Source organism: Buteo buteo, chromosome 3 (genome assembly GCF_964188355.1).
Source record: "Buteo buteo chromosome 3, bButBut1.hap1.1, whole genome shotgun sequence".
Lineage (NCBI taxonomy): Eukaryota > Metazoa > Chordata > Aves > Accipitriformes > Accipitridae > Buteo > Buteo buteo.
This window is the reverse complement of record NC_134173.1, coordinates 12,560,527-12,579,231: the sequence shown is the minus strand read 5'-3', so window position 1 is coordinate 12,579,231 and position 18,705 is coordinate 12,560,527. Positions and strand designations below refer to the sequence as shown.

Here is an 18,705-nt window from a genome sequence, read left to right as displayed (position 1 = left end):
TACTCAAGAACTTAGCCAGTAGGTCATGAGGAAAAAACAAGTCCTCTCCTGCCTCATGATTCACAGAAAATATCTGTAATCAGAAGCTATTTTAGTCTAGGTTCAGGACCAGTTTCAGAATTGATAAGAAAATGGGACAGACATTTTGAGTCCATCCCAAATACTTACGTTGACTGTGCTTATGAAAAAGGGTGTGGGAAGAGCAACAGAGTTAAACATAGTGACTATCCCAGGCGATTCAGGACTAGGTAGCTTTTAACCAGCATCTTAATGCCACTTGGAATCCAGGATGGATCTCAGAACACTGGCATTAAATGATGAAGAATGAGCAGAATCCAGATTTTTTGTTTGTTTGTTTTACTCCAAAATTGTATTAATCGCATTGTGAGTCAGTGGGAATTTTGTCCGTGTCCTGAATGCGGTCACGATTTTACTGTTAACCTCTGACCAGTATTGTTCCATGCGCTGTGCGCTGGAGGTAACGAAGCCATAGATACAAATTGCAAGGGCTGTCACAGGAGTGGATGTCCTTGATCTGCTGGCCAGGTAAGGCTTTATAAAAGCTGATGGAGACAGTGGGTACTGGACTGCTGCAATGCTAGAGCAGCCAGGCTTCTCAAATCCCCTGTGGCCCAGTGTCAGCTACATTATCAGCGTAGTAGTGCGCATTGCCTCGTAGAAATGTCTAATGGTCTTTTAAATGCAGATTTGAGTATCTAATTCAAGGCATTCACATTTGAAAATGTAGATCTTAAGGACTTCACAGCTACTTAGATCTTTTCACTCATGCATCTCTGTCCTCAGAAGTAGGAGCTTTCCTGGGACAACCGGTTAAAGTTATGGAGAAAGTTACTTTCAAAGTTGGGCTTTCTGGTGTTTGCTGCACGTTTAGATGGTACCTGAACTCTATGAACCAAATTGCCCTCAAGCCATCCCAACATAGAAATCTCTAAATATTTTGGTTTGAAATACTTAATGTAGATGTGAATGGATTAAAAAAAAAAAAAGAAAAAGAAAAAGAGAAACCAAATTATTTTGAGAAAGATCTATTGCAATTGCCCTTAATTTTTTTGTCATATGTTAGCTACATTATCTCCCAACCTCTTTTGGAGTTGTTATTTAAGTAAAACTTGGTGTTACATTTCCTTTTATTACAAGTGCTATTTATACACAAATTGGATCAGATCATGGCGCAGCAAAGAACTTTTTATACTGCATAGATTGTGCAGGAATATAGTGCATTATCAGCATTACATGCCTCAGTGAGGAACGTGTTCCTGTTTTAAAACTCATCATTATGAGAAGAATTTAATATCTAGATACAAAGATTTTACTGGAAACTTTTGAGCTAGGCTGTTGTCATCTAACTGAAAACGAAAACTTGTTCATGATAATTAGACAAGGGGGATTAATGGAAGACTCGCGCTATAGATACTGTTTAGATGCAACTCCAGAGATCTACTTTATCAGCTAGAACATGGCTGCATTCGTTTTGGCTTGCTTGCCGTGGGACAATCCCAGAAATAATTGGCAATCCATTGCCCTACTGCACTTAAACCCCTTGTCTACAGACGTGATGCAAAGTGAAGGTGGTTGAGGCTTCATAAAAATGAAGCACATGGTGTGACAGGCCCATCTGTGCCAGCTTTATAAAACAAAAGTGCCTAATTTTATCATCATTGCCTTTTGTTCTGCACGATGCTGTTCACGCGGTGGTTTTATGAATGCTTGCCGGTAGAGTCTGTAAGCCTCGATTTATCTGACTGCTTCCTCTCCTGTGCTGTCTGTTCTCAATTGCACTGCCAGCTTCCCTGCCCCCACGGTTTCCTCTCCTTACCCGGCCCTTCTCCCCAGACAAATCCGAGGTAGAACCTCCTAGCAATTTTCCAAGGTTCTGGGCTCAAAGACTGAACTAATTTGTTTTTGAATTGCAGATCAAACATAAACTGCAAAGAAGCATTTAATCAGTTAGGAGAAGCAAGGGTATGGCTTGTTTAAGTCCCAGAATCCATAAACCTGTAATGATTTTATTATATTGGTGTCAGTTTTCATTATTTTCATGAATGGGTATTCCCTGCTTAATGCACGATATTTGCATCTGATGAACCAATGAGTTTAAACATGGTTTGTTTTAATGCTTTGTGAATTTGCATTCAAATTCATCAGAAGTAATTCTATTTGAAATCACACAGGGCTAAACACAGTGGTTGTAAATCCATTTGAATTGAGATGCCAGAATCAGCCCATTAATCTACAAATCTACAATATAATTTTTGTGTGGTTGGTGGGCTTTTGTTCTGTTTCTTCGTGATGAGGCAGAGGGGATACCAAGTGCGTGTGTGGGAGGGGAAGCGTTCGGGGAGGTTGTGATAAATTGACCAAGAGGGAGTATATCTTTGTTATGGAAACTGGCCTGTGAAAGGAACATATGAAAGGCCAGAGACCATGGTTTGAGCATGTCTGTCACTGCCACTTGAAGTAGTTGCCCGAGGAGAAAGGAAGCCTCTCAGATAAGCAGGTTTCCTAATATTGAGGACGATAGAGGTTGTTGTCAGCACCTTCCATTCGGTCTGCGGAGTATCAAAGTTCACCCAGAGCGTGGAGCAGCACTATGGCCTGCATTTAGTGTTTTAAGTCCACTTGCTAAACACTCTGTTAGCTTGGATTTTTCTGTGGTCTCTTGTTAAAAAGGGAATGAATAAATGCAGCAAGGTTCACCTCCAACAGAAACAGGGTCATTTTGGAAGGGGTGGAGGGGGCTATATTACAGCAAACAGTGCTTCATTTCTTGATGGCTGCAGAAGAAATCTGTACTTCTTTCAGTCCCTAGAGAATGGTTTTAATTTCTGTGTTCTTAAATAAGCTGACTTGTCTGAAATGAAGATGTTTAAACTGATAGTTACCAGATTTGAAGGTGTGTATATCATTGTCTCAGAGTGCAAAAACATGTATGTGAGAGGGATTACTCTGTGAGAAGAATGATTTATCAACAACATTTTCCACTCTAGACATTCTTCTTAAATGTAGCAGTGAAGGTTTTCGATAAAACTTATTTTAAAAACTACAAAAATGTATAGTTATACATAATGTACTTTAGCCTTCTAAAAGGAATGTCTGCATTTATTTGAGTAGGTGACAATTCAAAATGGAATTCAGCTGATGCTTTTGAACATGTTCATACAGTCATTTTGCTTAGTTGGAATCAGGCTGAAATCAGTCTGAGAGAGAGATATTTGGCTGGGGGCAAAAGTGATTTTTAGCTAACTTTGTGACTGCCTTCCTCTGGGAAAAAGCAGTGCTGGTTTGGCCCTTGTAAGGCAGAAATGAAAGAGCCTAAGTCCCTGTTTTGAATGTCATAGGCTGGGTCCAACTTAGAAAAGCATGTAAGCCTATGCTTAGCATTAGCTATATGCTTAATTCCCAAAAGTCTTAACTACAGGCCCCTTCTTACGCACTTGTAAGAATTGTGATGATCAGGAAGTCTACCATCTGACATCTGTGAAATGAGCTGGTAGACTTGAGTCTTTTTCATAATGAACCAGTTTCCATCTCATAAAATTCTGTAATTGCAGATGGTATCAGTGGACACCTATGACAATCTCAGCAGAGATTGCAGCCCAGCATTCCTCATTATAGGATACGTGGACACTGAACTCCTCTCTGCTCATGAACATGGGGTTGATTCATTGACAGGGCATTATCAGGAAAATTGCAATGATGTGACTAGTGCTTCACTGTGGGTAAATGGAGTACCTCAACTCTTGGAGTTGACAATAGGCTCTTCTAAGAAATGATAATGCTGTGATTAAGACATAAAGCTGGGACTCAGTACACCTGGGAATCCTTGTGTGACCCTGGCAACACACTTTTTGTTGTTCTTCACTTCTCTGCCTGAAAAGTTAGAATAATGCCTTTTCATTTTATGGTGTTAGTGATAAATATATTACTAATTGTGAGCAATTCAGGAGATACAGTGTTAGAAGCACATGGTTAGATAAATGCTGTTAGATTTTAACTGCGTTCTGTTCAGTTTGCATTTGCATGTGCTTGTGCCTAGCACTAGTGGAAAGCAGGCCAATTTTATTTTGCTTCCTAATTCTGCATTGAGGAAATTAGCTTTGAGAACACAGACCTAAAAATCTTCCATAAAATTCACTCTATTGTGAAAGAGACCCTAAAACCCATGTGGAAGAAGAAATACATTAATTTGGGTCTTCCTTTAGCTTGTTCTTTAGACACTGATGGAATTTTTGTTCTGTCTGTGTACATTTTCATATGTGTATTTTCTTTTTATAAAGAAAATAATATCATTCAGATAGCTTTAGAGTCTTTTTATTTCAGTAGAAGCACCTGAATAATGTTTTAAGGGCACTTGGAGACACACTGAAAGAAATGGTGAACCTCAATGGGGTTTGGAGCACTGGAATATATACCAAAAGATATTCCTACAAAATCTCTAAGCCCTACCTGGGACTTGTAGCAGCTATTTCAACCTGGGATGCCATGGGCTGCTCAGAAGCTCTTTAATCTGCACATCTTTGAAATGACAGACCACAATGAGTCCTCCTGTGCGTTTTGTCTCTTATGTGCCGGAAGTTAGGAAACTGTTAGTTCCCTAAACTACAGTAGCTGGAAAAAGAGTAAGAAGTATTAAAAAAATGGTAGCTGAATAAGAACCCTTTAACATAAGTGTCAGCAGGAGCTGTTAGTTTCTCAGTGTTTTTGAAAATCAGATCTTCCAGGTATCTAGCTCCAGGCTGCTGGGTTTTTTGGTGGGGGTGTTATCTGGTCTCTGTCTTGTCGCATATCACAAGCTTTACCACTTTCACAAAAATGATTATAACGTCCTCTGAAATTTTGTCTACTGCACTGAAAAATGTGAGCTAAGTTCCAGCAATAGTAAAAGTGCTCGGGGTCCACTTATGTTACCACTAACGATGCCATAGCAGGTCCCATGTAACAGCAGAATAAGAAGTGCATTCACTGCACTGGGCATCATGCTACAGACAAGTATACTAGGAACCATGGTGGTTTTAAACCACTTGGCATCATGTAGTTAATGTGGGGTTAAACATTATTTGGCTTCAGTAGTAGGCATATATATATGGGTGCTATCGAGTGCTATCAGAAGTAAGAGCTAAGTGGCATTTAAAATATATTAGAAAAATGTGATCACTAGTAATTTTTAAAATATTCCGTCTTTTCCTAGTCTAAATTGGGCCTCAGGAAGGAAAAAATAACAAGAGCTAATGAAATGACCTGACAGGGTGGCAGGGTTTGTTTACTAGTCCATATTTGAATAGGATTCATGCTTCCTATGATTGACAGTCGTTGCAAATTCTTTGGCTTTTTAAGACTTAAGATGCCACAGTCTTGGGTGAACTTTAGTTCACAACGGAGTTGTTTACAAAAGTTAACTAAGTAGTTACTGCAGAATTGCATGCTATGTTTCTCTGAACATTGTAGTATGGATTTGCAGTGCAAATGGTGATGGCTCGGGTTAAATCATATTCTAACTACTGTGCAGTCAATTTGTTCCATCTGGGAGCTTTGTCACCCTGGCACCTGGAAGTGGGCAAGGTAGCTGAATGGGCTTTTGGTTGCTCAACATGTCGAAACATCTTCCTGCAGTATGGCATGAATGTTCTAGTGTTTCAACAAAATCGGGTTATGCTGATGGAAAAGGGACAAAAATTTTCCTCCTTCTTCAGCATTTGCAGAATATGTAGCCAGAATATGTGCACTTAAACCTTCAATATTTCCTTGCAAGTCAGCCTTGTAATAGTTCTTGTTTCACTATTCTGAATATTCCTTAGTCAAGATCCCTCCCCTAGAGAGGTCAAGACATAATTCAGTTGTATCTGTACCAGAACAATGTGCAGCAGACGTGCCTTTGAATGTGCAATTAAAAATTGCTTTGGCCTGTTTTCTTCTCCTGTTTTACATTTTCATAAACTCACATGTAATTTGATGAACACTGTCATACTTTAAATTTCTTCAGCATTACAGTTCTCAAGGGACTTCTCTCTCACTGAATGTCATTTTTGCATATTTACTTGCTCCACAAGTGCTAGTATGCAGCAGCAGCACAAGTTGAATCTTGCATTGTTATTTTAGTCTTTACTTATGTTACATCCTGTTTTTCTTTGTAATGATGTTAACACTTCCTCCCAATTTAGTATTAACTCCGTACGCCATCTAAAAGCTGTTGATTTCTACCTCTAGCTAACGAACAACTTAAGTAGTTTTGTTGACAGAGTAGTATGAAAATTATTCAGATCTTGAAAGCACAACTTTGCAGCCAAGTGGAAGCAACTCGAATAAGGAGCTTCTGAGCGCTTTGGCAGAGCTGCAGTGCAACAGTTTACTCTGCACTTCCCATGCAGCCCAGGCACACACACCGTTTAGCGATTCCTGCGTCGGTAGTGCTCAGCGATGGCTCAGAAAGCACCACCTTTGGTGTCTTCTGTCTTGTTTTATCTACGTACAGCCTAGCGCCTTCTAACACTGGAAGTGGAAGACAGCTCATTTAAGTACTACTCTATCAGTAGCACTGAAAATATATTTCTGTCAGCAGACGGGTCAATTATATGAACAGCTCTTCCTTTGAAGATATGCTGGCAACATGCTGCTTCCATCCTTCACCAGAGGTGAATCATGAAAAGAAGACTTTGTCACAAACTCAACCCTTGAAAGTGGTATAAAAGAGTTAGTTACCCATCTCTCCAGCCTCTACTTCCCATCCCACTTCCCAGAACCAGCATGTACCCCTGCTTCACGCTTCCAAAGTAATCCTAGCATTACTGCTAAGCCTGTGACTCTGAGCTGAAAAATCAGCATCTTTCCCCACGATCGTCGTTTTAGACATGACAAGCCTTGATGCTGTCAGGAGAAGGCCTCTGCATTGTAACTGGACCACCTGTAACCAGCCCTATTCCCTCCTTCTCAGAAGTTATTGGATCCCTTGCACTGAGACTGACTTTTGGGGTGGGAAATCTGATGTTGGAAGCTTGGGAACTGCCTTCATAATTAATTCACCTTCATCTTATGCCAGGGACCAGTGCTGGGGACAGCTGTACTGGTGGTTGATCCTATGTTGTGGTTACACGTGTAAGGCTGAAGCGTCTAATCTTTCTCCACTGAAAACCTGTACAAGTTAAAACCATAAAACCCCCTTCCCTTATTTTCTTCTGAAACTGGTTGCAAGGCTCTCTTTCTGTCATGGTGCCAGCCTCTACCGTTTGACCAGACGTATGTCACTCCTCCAGTTTTCTTTCCTATATTGCTGAGCAGGCGAGAGACAAAAAGGAAAATATCGACTGTATGTCAGGGTCCAGATAAAAAGCTGCAAAATTAAGTTATGAAGGTCGCCCTTTTTAGCAAAATTAACTGATGTCCTATTGGCCCAGCATAGCTCCTTCTTCCTGACAGTTTATTATTTCTAATCGTATGAATCAGGGCTTATTCCAGTATGATTTTGATGAAGTCCGTGAAAGAGAGTACACTCATCTCCTCTGATGCTTTGGTTATTGAAGCAGAACGTTTTTTTTCTGCTAACATAGTGCATTAATTGCTTTAATTATTAGATGAGCGTTAGCTTTTGATATAACCCATCCCATAGACTCCTGACACCTTGCATCCTGAGAAGTCCTGTCCTTGAAGTTACTATAGTGCACAATGATCAGAACTTATCGCTGATGTTTTGTTAGCATTTACTAGCAACGTCTTGGCAGAGGGTGACCTCTAGTACTGTCTCTAAACATTTCCAATTTACAGACTCGAGAATTTTTGCTGTCTTTGCCTCTCATTCTTTTGAAGAGGTCAGCCCTTTATGAATTTGCCACAAGAAAGAAGTTCAAAATACCCTATATACTTAAACAGCCTAATAGGAATATAGCCACAATGAACATGCAACATACAATTCATTTTAATATTTATAGAAGAAATTCACATTGTTTTAAGTGTACACAAGCAGCTGCTGTCATTTGGCTATGAGCAGATGTTAGACCTCCGAAAGCTTCACTGATAATTAAAATACTAACAGTTAGTGTTTTACCCCAGCTGCAGGTTCTGTTTACTGTAAATTTGATTTTAATGGTGCCTCTGTGCAGTTATTGAATAGAGGTTTGTTTTCTACTATACATACAAAAGTGTCTACAATGAAGACAAATGGTTATTTCCCGTAATTTACTCTGGAAAGATATGAATATACACTGTAACATCGTTGAATTTATAAATGAAATACAGATACGACTATCACATTGGCAATGGTAGTTTCTGCTATCTTAACTAACAAAAAGAACTAGGGAAACCTTCTATTTTGTGTTATTCCCAAGCATTCCCCCTAAAAACTGCTGTGCTTTTCAAATGGGTTGAGATGTGCCCTCCAGCAAAGAACAGGTGCTCCTTTTTACTGAATGGGTGCATAAATCAGAATAAATAAATACAGGAAATCACGATACTCGTATTTGATAGGTATGCAGAAGAATATAATTTCTGCTTGATCATTTAATAACGTGATGTTTTATTTTAGGTATCCCTTACAAGTGTCTGTTCTCTTTAGTGCGTATATGTACATCAAACGTTAGGGAAGGCTAGCCACTTTCAGAATTGTTAATCCCAAGGGCCTGATTATGCAAACACAATGCATAATGCAAGCTACCATGTTTCGTCCCTTTGAGACTATTGAGGCTAACTATGACAGTAAGCAGTACTTTTGATAAGCAAATATTTATAAGACCAGGATCTAAATGTATATGTTCTTGAAAAACAAAAACTCTTGCTGAGATAATAATGACAAAAAGGGGGTTTTTTGCCTTTTTTGACAAAACAGTTACTGTCTGGGACTAGACCTATTTCAGAAATCCAGGTCATTTTCCTTATGAGCAGAGCTTGTGGGGCTTTTTCCCCTGATTTTCTCGTATTAGCGTTCATACTATTTTTCGTATCAGCTTATGTGTTCTGTCTGCCTAGTAAGCAGAAATCTCCGCTTTGACCAAGCACGAACAGTACCTCTTGAAACTGGGATTCTGATTTAGAAGTGCTAAAAAGGCACTTTCCAGTTGCACTGTGGGGGATAAAACGGAGAAAGTGCATCCGTGTAGCATCAATGTCAGTTGTTCCCAAACTGAGGGCCAGAGTAGCCTTTGAAGCTGGACTGCCAAGAAATGTCCAGGCTGGCTATCCTCATCTCCAGCTGCTAAATTGCACTGGAAGAACTAGCTAAAATACTCCAGATACATTCCTAATGCTGCTTGCCCATAGAGGTAATTGCTGTATATGCCACAGCGAGGTTTTTGCTCACATGTAGGAGTTGAGAAGACAAGCCTGCGTGGTGGCAAGTGGGTAAAGAGGAAAAGTAGTCAACAAGAAAATCAGTTGCTGTGCAGGTTAGGCAATTGTAAAATCTGCACGTTAACACTGTACGTGTTTGCTAGGATCAGTGGGAGTTTCGGTATGTATATTTTTTATTTGCATAGCTTCTATAACGCTGGGCTCTATAGTGTTCATTTTTTGACCTTGAGTGCAGGAAAAGAGAAACTGAAATTTTTCACAGAGAAGGCCTTTTCCCAAAGGTTAATTGGACACTGGAGGGAAACTAAACCAAACCAAACCAACTGCCTCAACGCCCCAACTGAATGGCTCAGTTATTTCTTTTGGTGTTGTTTTGTCTTTTGTTTCTTTTTGTTGCTGTTGTCATAGTCCTCTAAGGTGTGGGAGGTAAAAATAACAAGCAGGAAATTTCAGTCTGTTTTTCAAAAGAAAATAAATTACAAAAATATTTCCTTTTACATTTTAAGGAAGTTAAAAGGACATTTGCTGCTTTGTTTAAGATACCTGAAAGGTTAAAACTTCATCCTTTATTCAAGCAATTCTTACAAGACCTTGAAGTTTCTAAACATGATTGAATGGTTAAGGACAAAGCTAGAAGCCAAAGATGTTTTGAGTTTCAGCATTGAAACATGACATTACTGGATTTCTAAGTATAAAATAAACTATGAACATTATTTGGGAATTGGTTTTGTTGTTTAATTTTCTTTTTACAGTAATAGTATACTGAAAGGAAAAAAACCTTGCGGCATTGGTATCTCTTGAGATTTCCATACTTGGTGTCAATAGTGGATTTTTTTTTTTTTTTCTGTCTCTCAGGGAGCTGGTTAAGTCCCCTGTAGGTATACTTATTTGTACTGCTTTACAAATATTTGCTGCCTTTGTGAACTTAATAGTTCTGACAGAGCCATTTTGGGTTGTTGATTTATTTCACTTCTTGGTTTGACCCATCCTATTTTCTTTCCTTTAGCAGAAGACATGAATGAGCCTTCACAACCTCTTATTTAGTAGCTTAACTAGCTGGTTTAGAAAATGCTGGCCCATGCATTGCTTGCACATATAAACCTTACAAATGAGAAAGGATAGTTTTTACAATGGCTAAGGAACGGAGATCTGAAAAATGGGGCTTTTATTATTATGGCCTCCGAAAATCAAGGAAATCCCAAAGTTATGACATTATGCCACAGTTCTTAGATTGCACTTAATTAATTAGAGATCATTACAAAAATAATTAATAAAAAAAAAAAGGAAAGAAAAAAGAACAGAAACTTGGAGCTTGATCAAGGCCTAAATTATTTCTTTGTAAATTTGAATGGTGGACTTGCCGTACCATTCAAAATACTGTACTGCCACATAGACAATAACTTTTAAAGTAAAAAAAAAAAATCAGTTGCCCAACATAAGTTGAATTTTCTATATCTTTTAAATTCCTTGAAGGTTGCATTTAATTGAAGGGAAAAATGTTTCTTTGCATTCACAGTATTTAATATTCATTGCATTTTAGTAGATACCAAATATTCGTACGTGTCAATAAATAACATACCTAATCACCAAAGTATGAAAAATTAAGTGTTGCTGAATAGGGTGCTATAAATCAGGCCTCCTAGAACTTTTGCAGAAAAGGAAAAATAGCTGGTTTAAGCTTGCTGTGTAAATGCAGATCATTTCCGTCGTCGTAATAGATTATTTCATTTATGACTTACTGCTTTGTCCTAAAGGTGCTCCTTGTGAAGGATGTCCTCAGCCTAGCCTCACCATGCACAACCGCTTGCTACAACTTTTGGGGAAGGGTTAGAATTCTAAAGAGGCTGCTGGCTGAGAGCAAAGTGGTGCTTTACATATAATATTAGCCCAGACTTTCCTAAAGCATTACGCATTTCTTTCTGAGACAAGTCTCCTTAATGCCATCTTTATCTGCTACACGATGCATGAAATCTACTTTCTGTTTTAGAACTGCGGCTGACCCCCGACCCCGCGACTGGCGCCACAATGTGACCTTTCTATTGTCATCAGCTTTCATTCTCCTGAAAATTCTATGAATTTTTATTACAAGTTTTTTTAAACCAAGCTGAGGCTTCAACAAATTACTTGACACAGATGAGATGAAGTTGTTGAAGTAGTGTTAGATAAGTTTTACAGCCAGCATGTGTGCTGCTGAACAGTACAAAGCCAGTGTCCTACAATGTCATACACCAGTAACTGCTGAGCCTACTATTGGATAAATACATCATTTTATGGAACATTGATTGTTCTATAAACCCAATGGAGTATTATGCTCTATGATCAAACCATTTAGATTGTGTGTAGAGCACAGAAAATGCCATATTCAGGATGGTACTAAAAGTGCCATTTGTGTATTTTATGGATGTCATTACGGGGGAAACTTCTCTCTGTAGGCCCTGTTTACTGCAAAATTTTTTAGTCTGTAATGACATTTTTCATTCACAACGTATGCCTTCAAGAGAGGGGGCCCTTGTTTTATTTGTTTCATTCGAGTTTACTGCACAAATCCTGTACATTTTAATTAAATGTAAGCTTAACAAAAGAATAAGGTATTTATTCTGTGGGGAACAAATGATGACAGTAACAAAAGAATAAAACAGACACACAAAAGAAAGTCAGGTATTGAGTAAAAGAGAGGGAAAAAGGTACTAAGCCCTATTTGTAGTTTCCCAGAAGCACATTAAACATCAAAGCATTTCTTCTAGCCCTATTTCGGGAGTTCGTGGTCTCTGAGAATTAAAATAACCTGCGAATATGGATTTAATGTCTAAAAAATCCTGACATTTTCAAATAAAAAACTAACAGTCGCTCAGGACTCCAACTGATAAATAATGGCTCTGCTGAAATGACAGACTTCTTGGAAAGAAACCAATTCTGTGATCATTGCACCCCTAGATATGAAACACCTCTTTACAAATTGTCTGAATATGAGCTCTCGTATCGTTATATTTTGTCATTTTAATGCCTATTTGTGTGTCTTTTTAATTCGCAATGACATGCAATCAGCAACAAGTCCACTTTTCCTAATATTAATGTGGGCTTGTATTGCAGCTTATGTTTGCCATGTCAGCCAACACTTACCCCCTCTCTTTAGCCGTTTCTAAGAGGGGGCGAGAGGCAGGCTGGATTTAGTAGGACGACATGATTTGTTGCTACATACAGTCCCATAATGTGACATGTTCCCTAAATGCCTAAAAATTCCTACAAATGTTGTGTTGGATAGCAGTGCTCCATTGTAGAAATGCACTGTTCCGAAGTCAAAATACCAGCTAAGCCTCAATATATGTTGTTTTCTAAATATCTTCCCTACTTGGCTTTTCACTGTTAAAACAAAAGAAAACCAGTAAAATCTGCAATTCATATTTACCATGAAAAATCACTAAAATTGAAGTTGATGTTCCCAGTAAATTCTTGGTCATAGTCCAGTTAAAATTTAAAGTTACAGTAGATTCACATTAGTTTAAATGACACTTGAACTTCTACACAGCTCAACATTAATTCATTATAGTTGAAATGGAAGAATCTTCAGTGGGTGAATCTTTTACAATCTGATTGAGGCTGTTACATTTTATAGGAGCCATTTTTCAAAGCAGTACTGACAGCACTCGAAGTTATTAAATTGCTGAATCAAAAGATGGACCTGCAATCGCATTTATGAACTGTGATGGAATAGCTGGGGTTGCACTGAGCTGAGGTTAAGATGTTGGTGTAGTTAAGCTTCATCACACCCCTTAGTGACAGCAGTATTTACCCATGTAGTTTACTTTAATGGTCAGGAAGTGGCTTAACTCACCTCTGGATTCAAATAGATTAAGTAAGCAGTCAGAATGGCATAATTATCAGTGCTGCAAGGGATTCACCGGATAGCTCTTCACCCAGGAGACTTCCCATTCAATTGCACAGCAAAGACTGGAGTTGCATGGATTCACGGGTACAGCATTTCTTTGAGGAGATGAAAACAGAATGAATTTCCTTCTTCTTTCCCCTCGCTAGACCGGAGCTTCTCTTCAGTGCAGTGATGCTGTATCCCGTACATAAATTATCATGATCTTAGGGGAAAGATGTCATGATTTTGCTGTGCATGTGTGAAAATTATGATCGTAGCTATTTTGATTTTGAAATCCGGTGGAAAATGCATGATTTGTAGAGTTATTTTGATTTTGTGCCACATCACTGCCAGGCTCCTCTTTTATCATGTCAACAAAGCAAGATTCCTGAGAGAATTAATTACTTCTACTCTATTGTAAAATGTGGAGGAGCTAAGATAATTGTCATTTTATGTTGATTTCCCCTTCCTATTTTTCTGCTCTTTGGGGGGTCTTGTGAGTGTCAGTGCCTACAGAGAGCACAGGAAAAGTGGGGATAAGAACTAGTCGTACCACAGTAAGCTTCCTTCTCACTTACGCCTGACAAAATGTACTTCAATTGCATATGCCAGATTTATCATGCAGCATCACTTGGAAACACTCTAATGGTTTAAATTGTTAATTTTCTTTTCCGAAGATAACCTGCCTTGCAAACTAAGATGGAGAAAGTTGTATAACGTCAGTTTAGACTTGTGAAGGTGATTTGCAGCCTTTTAGCGTAACAAAATTACTTCTTGTGCTTCACAGTACGGTTCTCCACCAGAAGCTTTGTAATAGAAAAAAAGAAAGATGGATAGATAGACAGATAGATAGATAGACAGATAGATAGATAGATGCATGCATGCTAGCAAGAGCTCAGTCTTTTAAGCATTGGTGTTATCTTGGAATATTAACTTGATATGCACCTTAGCATATCAAGTTGCTAGAGGCTGCAAGATGCCAAGTACTCGGTCTCGGAGTAACACTGCTCCTAAGTATGAACTTACCTTTAAGCAAATGAGTCTCTGGGTTTTACAGCCCAGTTTGGTTCTCTGTGGGATCAGGGCCTGACAGCTCTATGCTTTGGGTAAAAGAGCCCCCTTAGGCCAGCTTTAGTATAATTTTCTTGGTCTCTTGAGTTCAAGGGAGCATGTTGTTCACTAGAAGTGTCTTGGTGGCTTGGAAAGTACAGTGCTAGCCTGAAATTTGACTGTAAAAGTCAATGTTTTTTCTTGCTTGTTTTATCCCAAACAAGCAATGGCATATCTATGTGTGTCAGTGAGAAGATGCTACGCCTGTTACTCCAGAGATGTGATTTCAGGTTGTGTAGGTGAATTTAAACTAGAGCATGGGTGTGGGAAGTCTCAGCAGCATGGACTTAATCAGCCTTCCTAAGGCCCATCTGGCATTAGACTCCCGCCTCATTCTCAGCATCCAGGACCCACTCTTCTCTCTGTGTCCACTGGTTGTGGCCCAAAGCTCTCTTCCCAGCAGCCGCAGGAGTTGTAGGATGGCACTGCCATGGGAAGGCAGCGAGTGCTAGAGTTGTTCTACCATGAACGTATCCATAAAGCTGGTCACAGGGTGCTCTCGGTTACGCCTTCCCAAAAATGCTGAAGGCAATCCTGAGGCCGTGCTTTGAGGATGGCGGGCTCGACTTCGTGCGGCTGTGGGGACCATTTGCTTTGGTGAAGCTATATTGTTAGTGATGAGAACCAAGAAGGAAATCTTCAATGACCCAAAACCAGACCGAGTGGCAAAGCAAGCAGTTGGAATGTAGATGTTACAGGTATTTTAATCTGTTAATTGATTTCCTGTAGAAATAATTAAGAAGTGTAATTGAGGTTTCTCTGGATGATATTTTATAGAATACCCCACTTAGAGTAAGAAAACCACCGAGTGTTTTCTCCAGGTAACTAGGCTAGTGACTGAGTCAGTCAGGTGTGCTGGAGAAGATGCTAGGTGGGAAATGAAGGGGAAGACAATGGCATCAAAATGACAGCATGGCAATTACCTCGCCAACAAAAGCAGGATATTAAGAAGATCAGCCACAGTTTTTCACACCCAGATATGTTTAATGTAATACACGATCCTAAGATTCATTACTGAAGTACGAAATATCACCGATAGGATCTTCTATAAAAGATGTGTTAATGACTTTTAACCGTATACTGTATTTATCTGGGCTTTTTTATACAGCATATTTTTTAAAACACATTTAAATTGTTAATAGGCTGCAGAATTGTTAAACTCAGCAATTATTTCAACCTGTAAATATGTTATTTGGAAAACATGCAAATTGTTTTTGTTCACTTGCTCATTTTATCTGTGTTTTCTGCCAGTGAAATCTAAAAATTGTCAAGGATTTTTTCTCCATTTAAGCTACAATTTGTTAAAGTAATGAACTGATATTTTCCATGATATCATGTTAACAGCACATTTTATCTTGTAGGCATTGTATCCAAGTCCTATGAGTGCCGACTGAAGGGGCAAGGAGCAACCTTTGTGGAAACTACAAGTCCTTTTACTGCAGCAGCACTGGGAGAGGTTTCTCCAGTTAAAGAGAAGGTCTTTCGGGGCAGTAGAAGACAGCCACAGTCACCTGAAGAAGTTCAACAAGTTATTATTATTCAAGGATACGAAGGCGACTTTGCAATTGATGCCTCTGTGGAAGAAACAGCAGCGGCTACCCTTCAGACTCTAGCAATGGCCGGTCAGATGGCCAGGGTGGTCCATATTACAGAAGATGGGCAAGTCATAGCTACAAATCAGAATGGCTCACACGTGAGCAGTATGGTTCCAGGGCAGATACTTACCGAGCAGTTAGCAGATGGTGCAACACAGGTGGTAGTGGTTGAAGGAACAGGAACTGGTATGGAGGAAGCCGTTCGAATAGATGCGGTTCCTGACTCCGGTAGCACCGTACTGCAGCAGATAATGCAACAAGAAGTTTTAGATGCTTCTGAAGCTACGGTCCATCCTCCAGACTCCTCCTCGGCATTAGATGCCCTGCTTTGTGCTGTAACAGAGCTGGGTGAAGTGGAAAACAAATCTGGACTCCTCGACAGATGCAGGTCTAGTCACAAAGACTTCTTGCAAATGCCAAACCCAGAGACGCCCGGCGTTCCCAGCGATGCAGAGGGACAAGAAATACAAATGTTCCATGAAGTTCAAGAGACTCAGGAAGATACCGAACCTATGGAAGTAGTGACGCGGGTCATGCACCCATCGGCTATAATTGCATCTCAGGAGAGAGCTCAGGCTGCCTTCAAAAAAATGGTCCAAGGAGTATTACAGTTTGCTGTATGTGATACGGCTGCAGCCGACCAGCTGATGAAAGAAGGTGTCACTCAGGTCATAGTAAATGAGGAAGGGACTGTGCATATGGTAGCTAGAGAAGGCTCTCAGATAATTATGCAGGAAGGTGGTAGCCACGCGCTCAGCGTCCAGAGCGAGCACATGGATTTAGTTGAGTCAGATGGGGAAATATCACAGATTATCGTTACAGAAGAATTAGCTCAAGCCATGGTTCAGGGTTCTGGTGGCGACTTCTCTGAAGGTGCAACGCACTACATCGTCACAGAATTGCCACCAGACATGCAGGATGAGCCTGGTGTGTACTCGCATGCTGTGATAGAGACAGCTGGACCTCAAGAGATTTTGCAGGCTGGTACTGCTATAAAGACAGAAGCCGTATCCCCTGATAGAGCAGAAGAGTTAACAAGCATGGTCATTTATACAGAGGGAGGCTCGCAAGTAATTCAAGGCCAGAGAGATGATAACGAAGTATAAGAAGCACGAAGAGCTTCATCTCCTAGGCTTTGATGCAGGGCAAGGCTGGAAATTACCAGATCCATGGAGGCACTGTGTTCCTAGAACGCTTCCTGTAAAACCTTCTCAATATAACATCCTCCTAGCCAGGTAACAAATACGCGCCCTGCGGGAGGTGAAGGTCAGCTGCTAGGAGGAGTTCCCTGAAAAAGATAGTACAATCTTGTTACAATAGCTCTAAGAATTATTATATGGGATTATTATAAAACAAGCATATTAGGGTAAAAAAGAGGATAAAAGCCCCCTTCCCCCCAAAGTAGATATTGTTCTGATCACTGCTTTCTTTGTTGTTCGTTTGGGTTTTTTAAACGTTACTTTATCTCAGGGTAATTCCCTGCCTTCTGTCATTTTTGTCTAACATAATCACAGGAGTAAAATAATTCCACTTACATGTACATTTTGTGAACAGATAAATAAGCAAAAATACAAACCCCATAATAACAAGGTGAACAGGTAAGCTTACATACTGTAACTGGTGCCCTTCTTCATTTTAAAGAAGAACAGGTGACATTTTGCTTTCTAGAGTCTTACTTCGAAATATCCCTGGCTAAAAATACGTCATCAAAGTAAGTATTTTTTGCATCTAAAATCGAAATTTTCATAGTAGCTTACTCTTTCGTGGTATCACATAGGACTTTCCCTAAAGAAGAGCTCAAAAAAGCTACACTTCAGAATATTCTTGGTTATACATATTCAGGAAGAACTTGATGCCTGTAACTTCCACTTAATTTTAGACAAGAGTCCTAAATAAGAAACGCATTTTTTGAAAAAAATATTGTCACTGTCAGTGTTTTGTTTTTCTTATAAATAGTGCTTCATATAAATACCATTTTGCAGTTCATTTTGTGAGCAACTTCTGAAATGTTATGGGGGTTTTTAAAGAAAATTCTGACGTTGACATTAACAAGTAGAAAAAAAAAAAGGTGACCTTGTATTTCTTGCTTAGTCCAGAATGTCAGTTATTTACTTGTGGATATACTGCAATTGGTCAATGCAAGTTCTTGTTGAAAAGATTTGTTTCATGATACAACTGCTTTTGTTTCTTTAAACAAATGTAAAATATAAACTGGCAAGGATTGGGGATTATTTTTTTTGTCTTTCAAATAAAATGTTAGCATTAAAATGAAGCATCATGATTTTTAATATTAAGCAATAAACAGAACTGGCATTCAGCAGGAGCAAACGAATGCTATCTGTTATGTCTGTGCATTTTCTCTTTTCTCTTTTCCTTTCTCTAGCTCGCTAGATAGATAAAGATAAAAGAATCTAATTTCTGAAGTGTGCCTCATGCATGCTTAATATAATTGTGTAAGTGTTTAGGGTATAAACCATGCTGACTCTAGAGATAACTGGGTTTCCTATCATGTTTAATATCTTAAAATTATCAACTGTAAGAAAGTTGGGGTGAGGCAAAACAATAGTTCCTTCCTGAAGCAACTGTTTAAAAATGTATTTTCTGATAGAGCTGCTTAGAAAAGGTGCTTCGTTCTGGGGCTATAAGATCCCGCTGTCTTTTCATCTCTTTTTATTATTATTTTTTAAATTTTATTATTTTCCAGGAATTAAGGTTGTGTCTTTGTCAAACCCCCAAAAAAGTAAATTTCAAGTTCGACATCGAGATTCATAATTAGCCGAGTTTGACTTGCTCATCTTTCTTAAAAGTGACAGGCTGTTCACTTACTCTTAAATACTGTCT

The 18,705-nt window shown here is 39.2% G+C and overlaps 1 protein-coding gene across 1 annotated transcript in view; it reads left to right on the top strand.

The window, feature by feature from the left end:
* Positions 1-18,196, top strand: part of ZNF407 (zinc finger protein 407) — a 356,342-nt gene extending 338,146 nt beyond the window's left edge. Inside the window, exon 9 of the mRNA XM_075022872.1 lies at positions 15,631-18,196. Within this exon, the coding sequence (XP_074878973.1) occupies positions 15,631-16,970 (1,340 nt within the window). The 3' untranslated portion in view covers positions 16,971-18,196. The remainder of the gene's footprint in view (positions 1-15,630) is intronic.
* Positions 18,197-18,705: the final 509 nt, after the last annotated feature.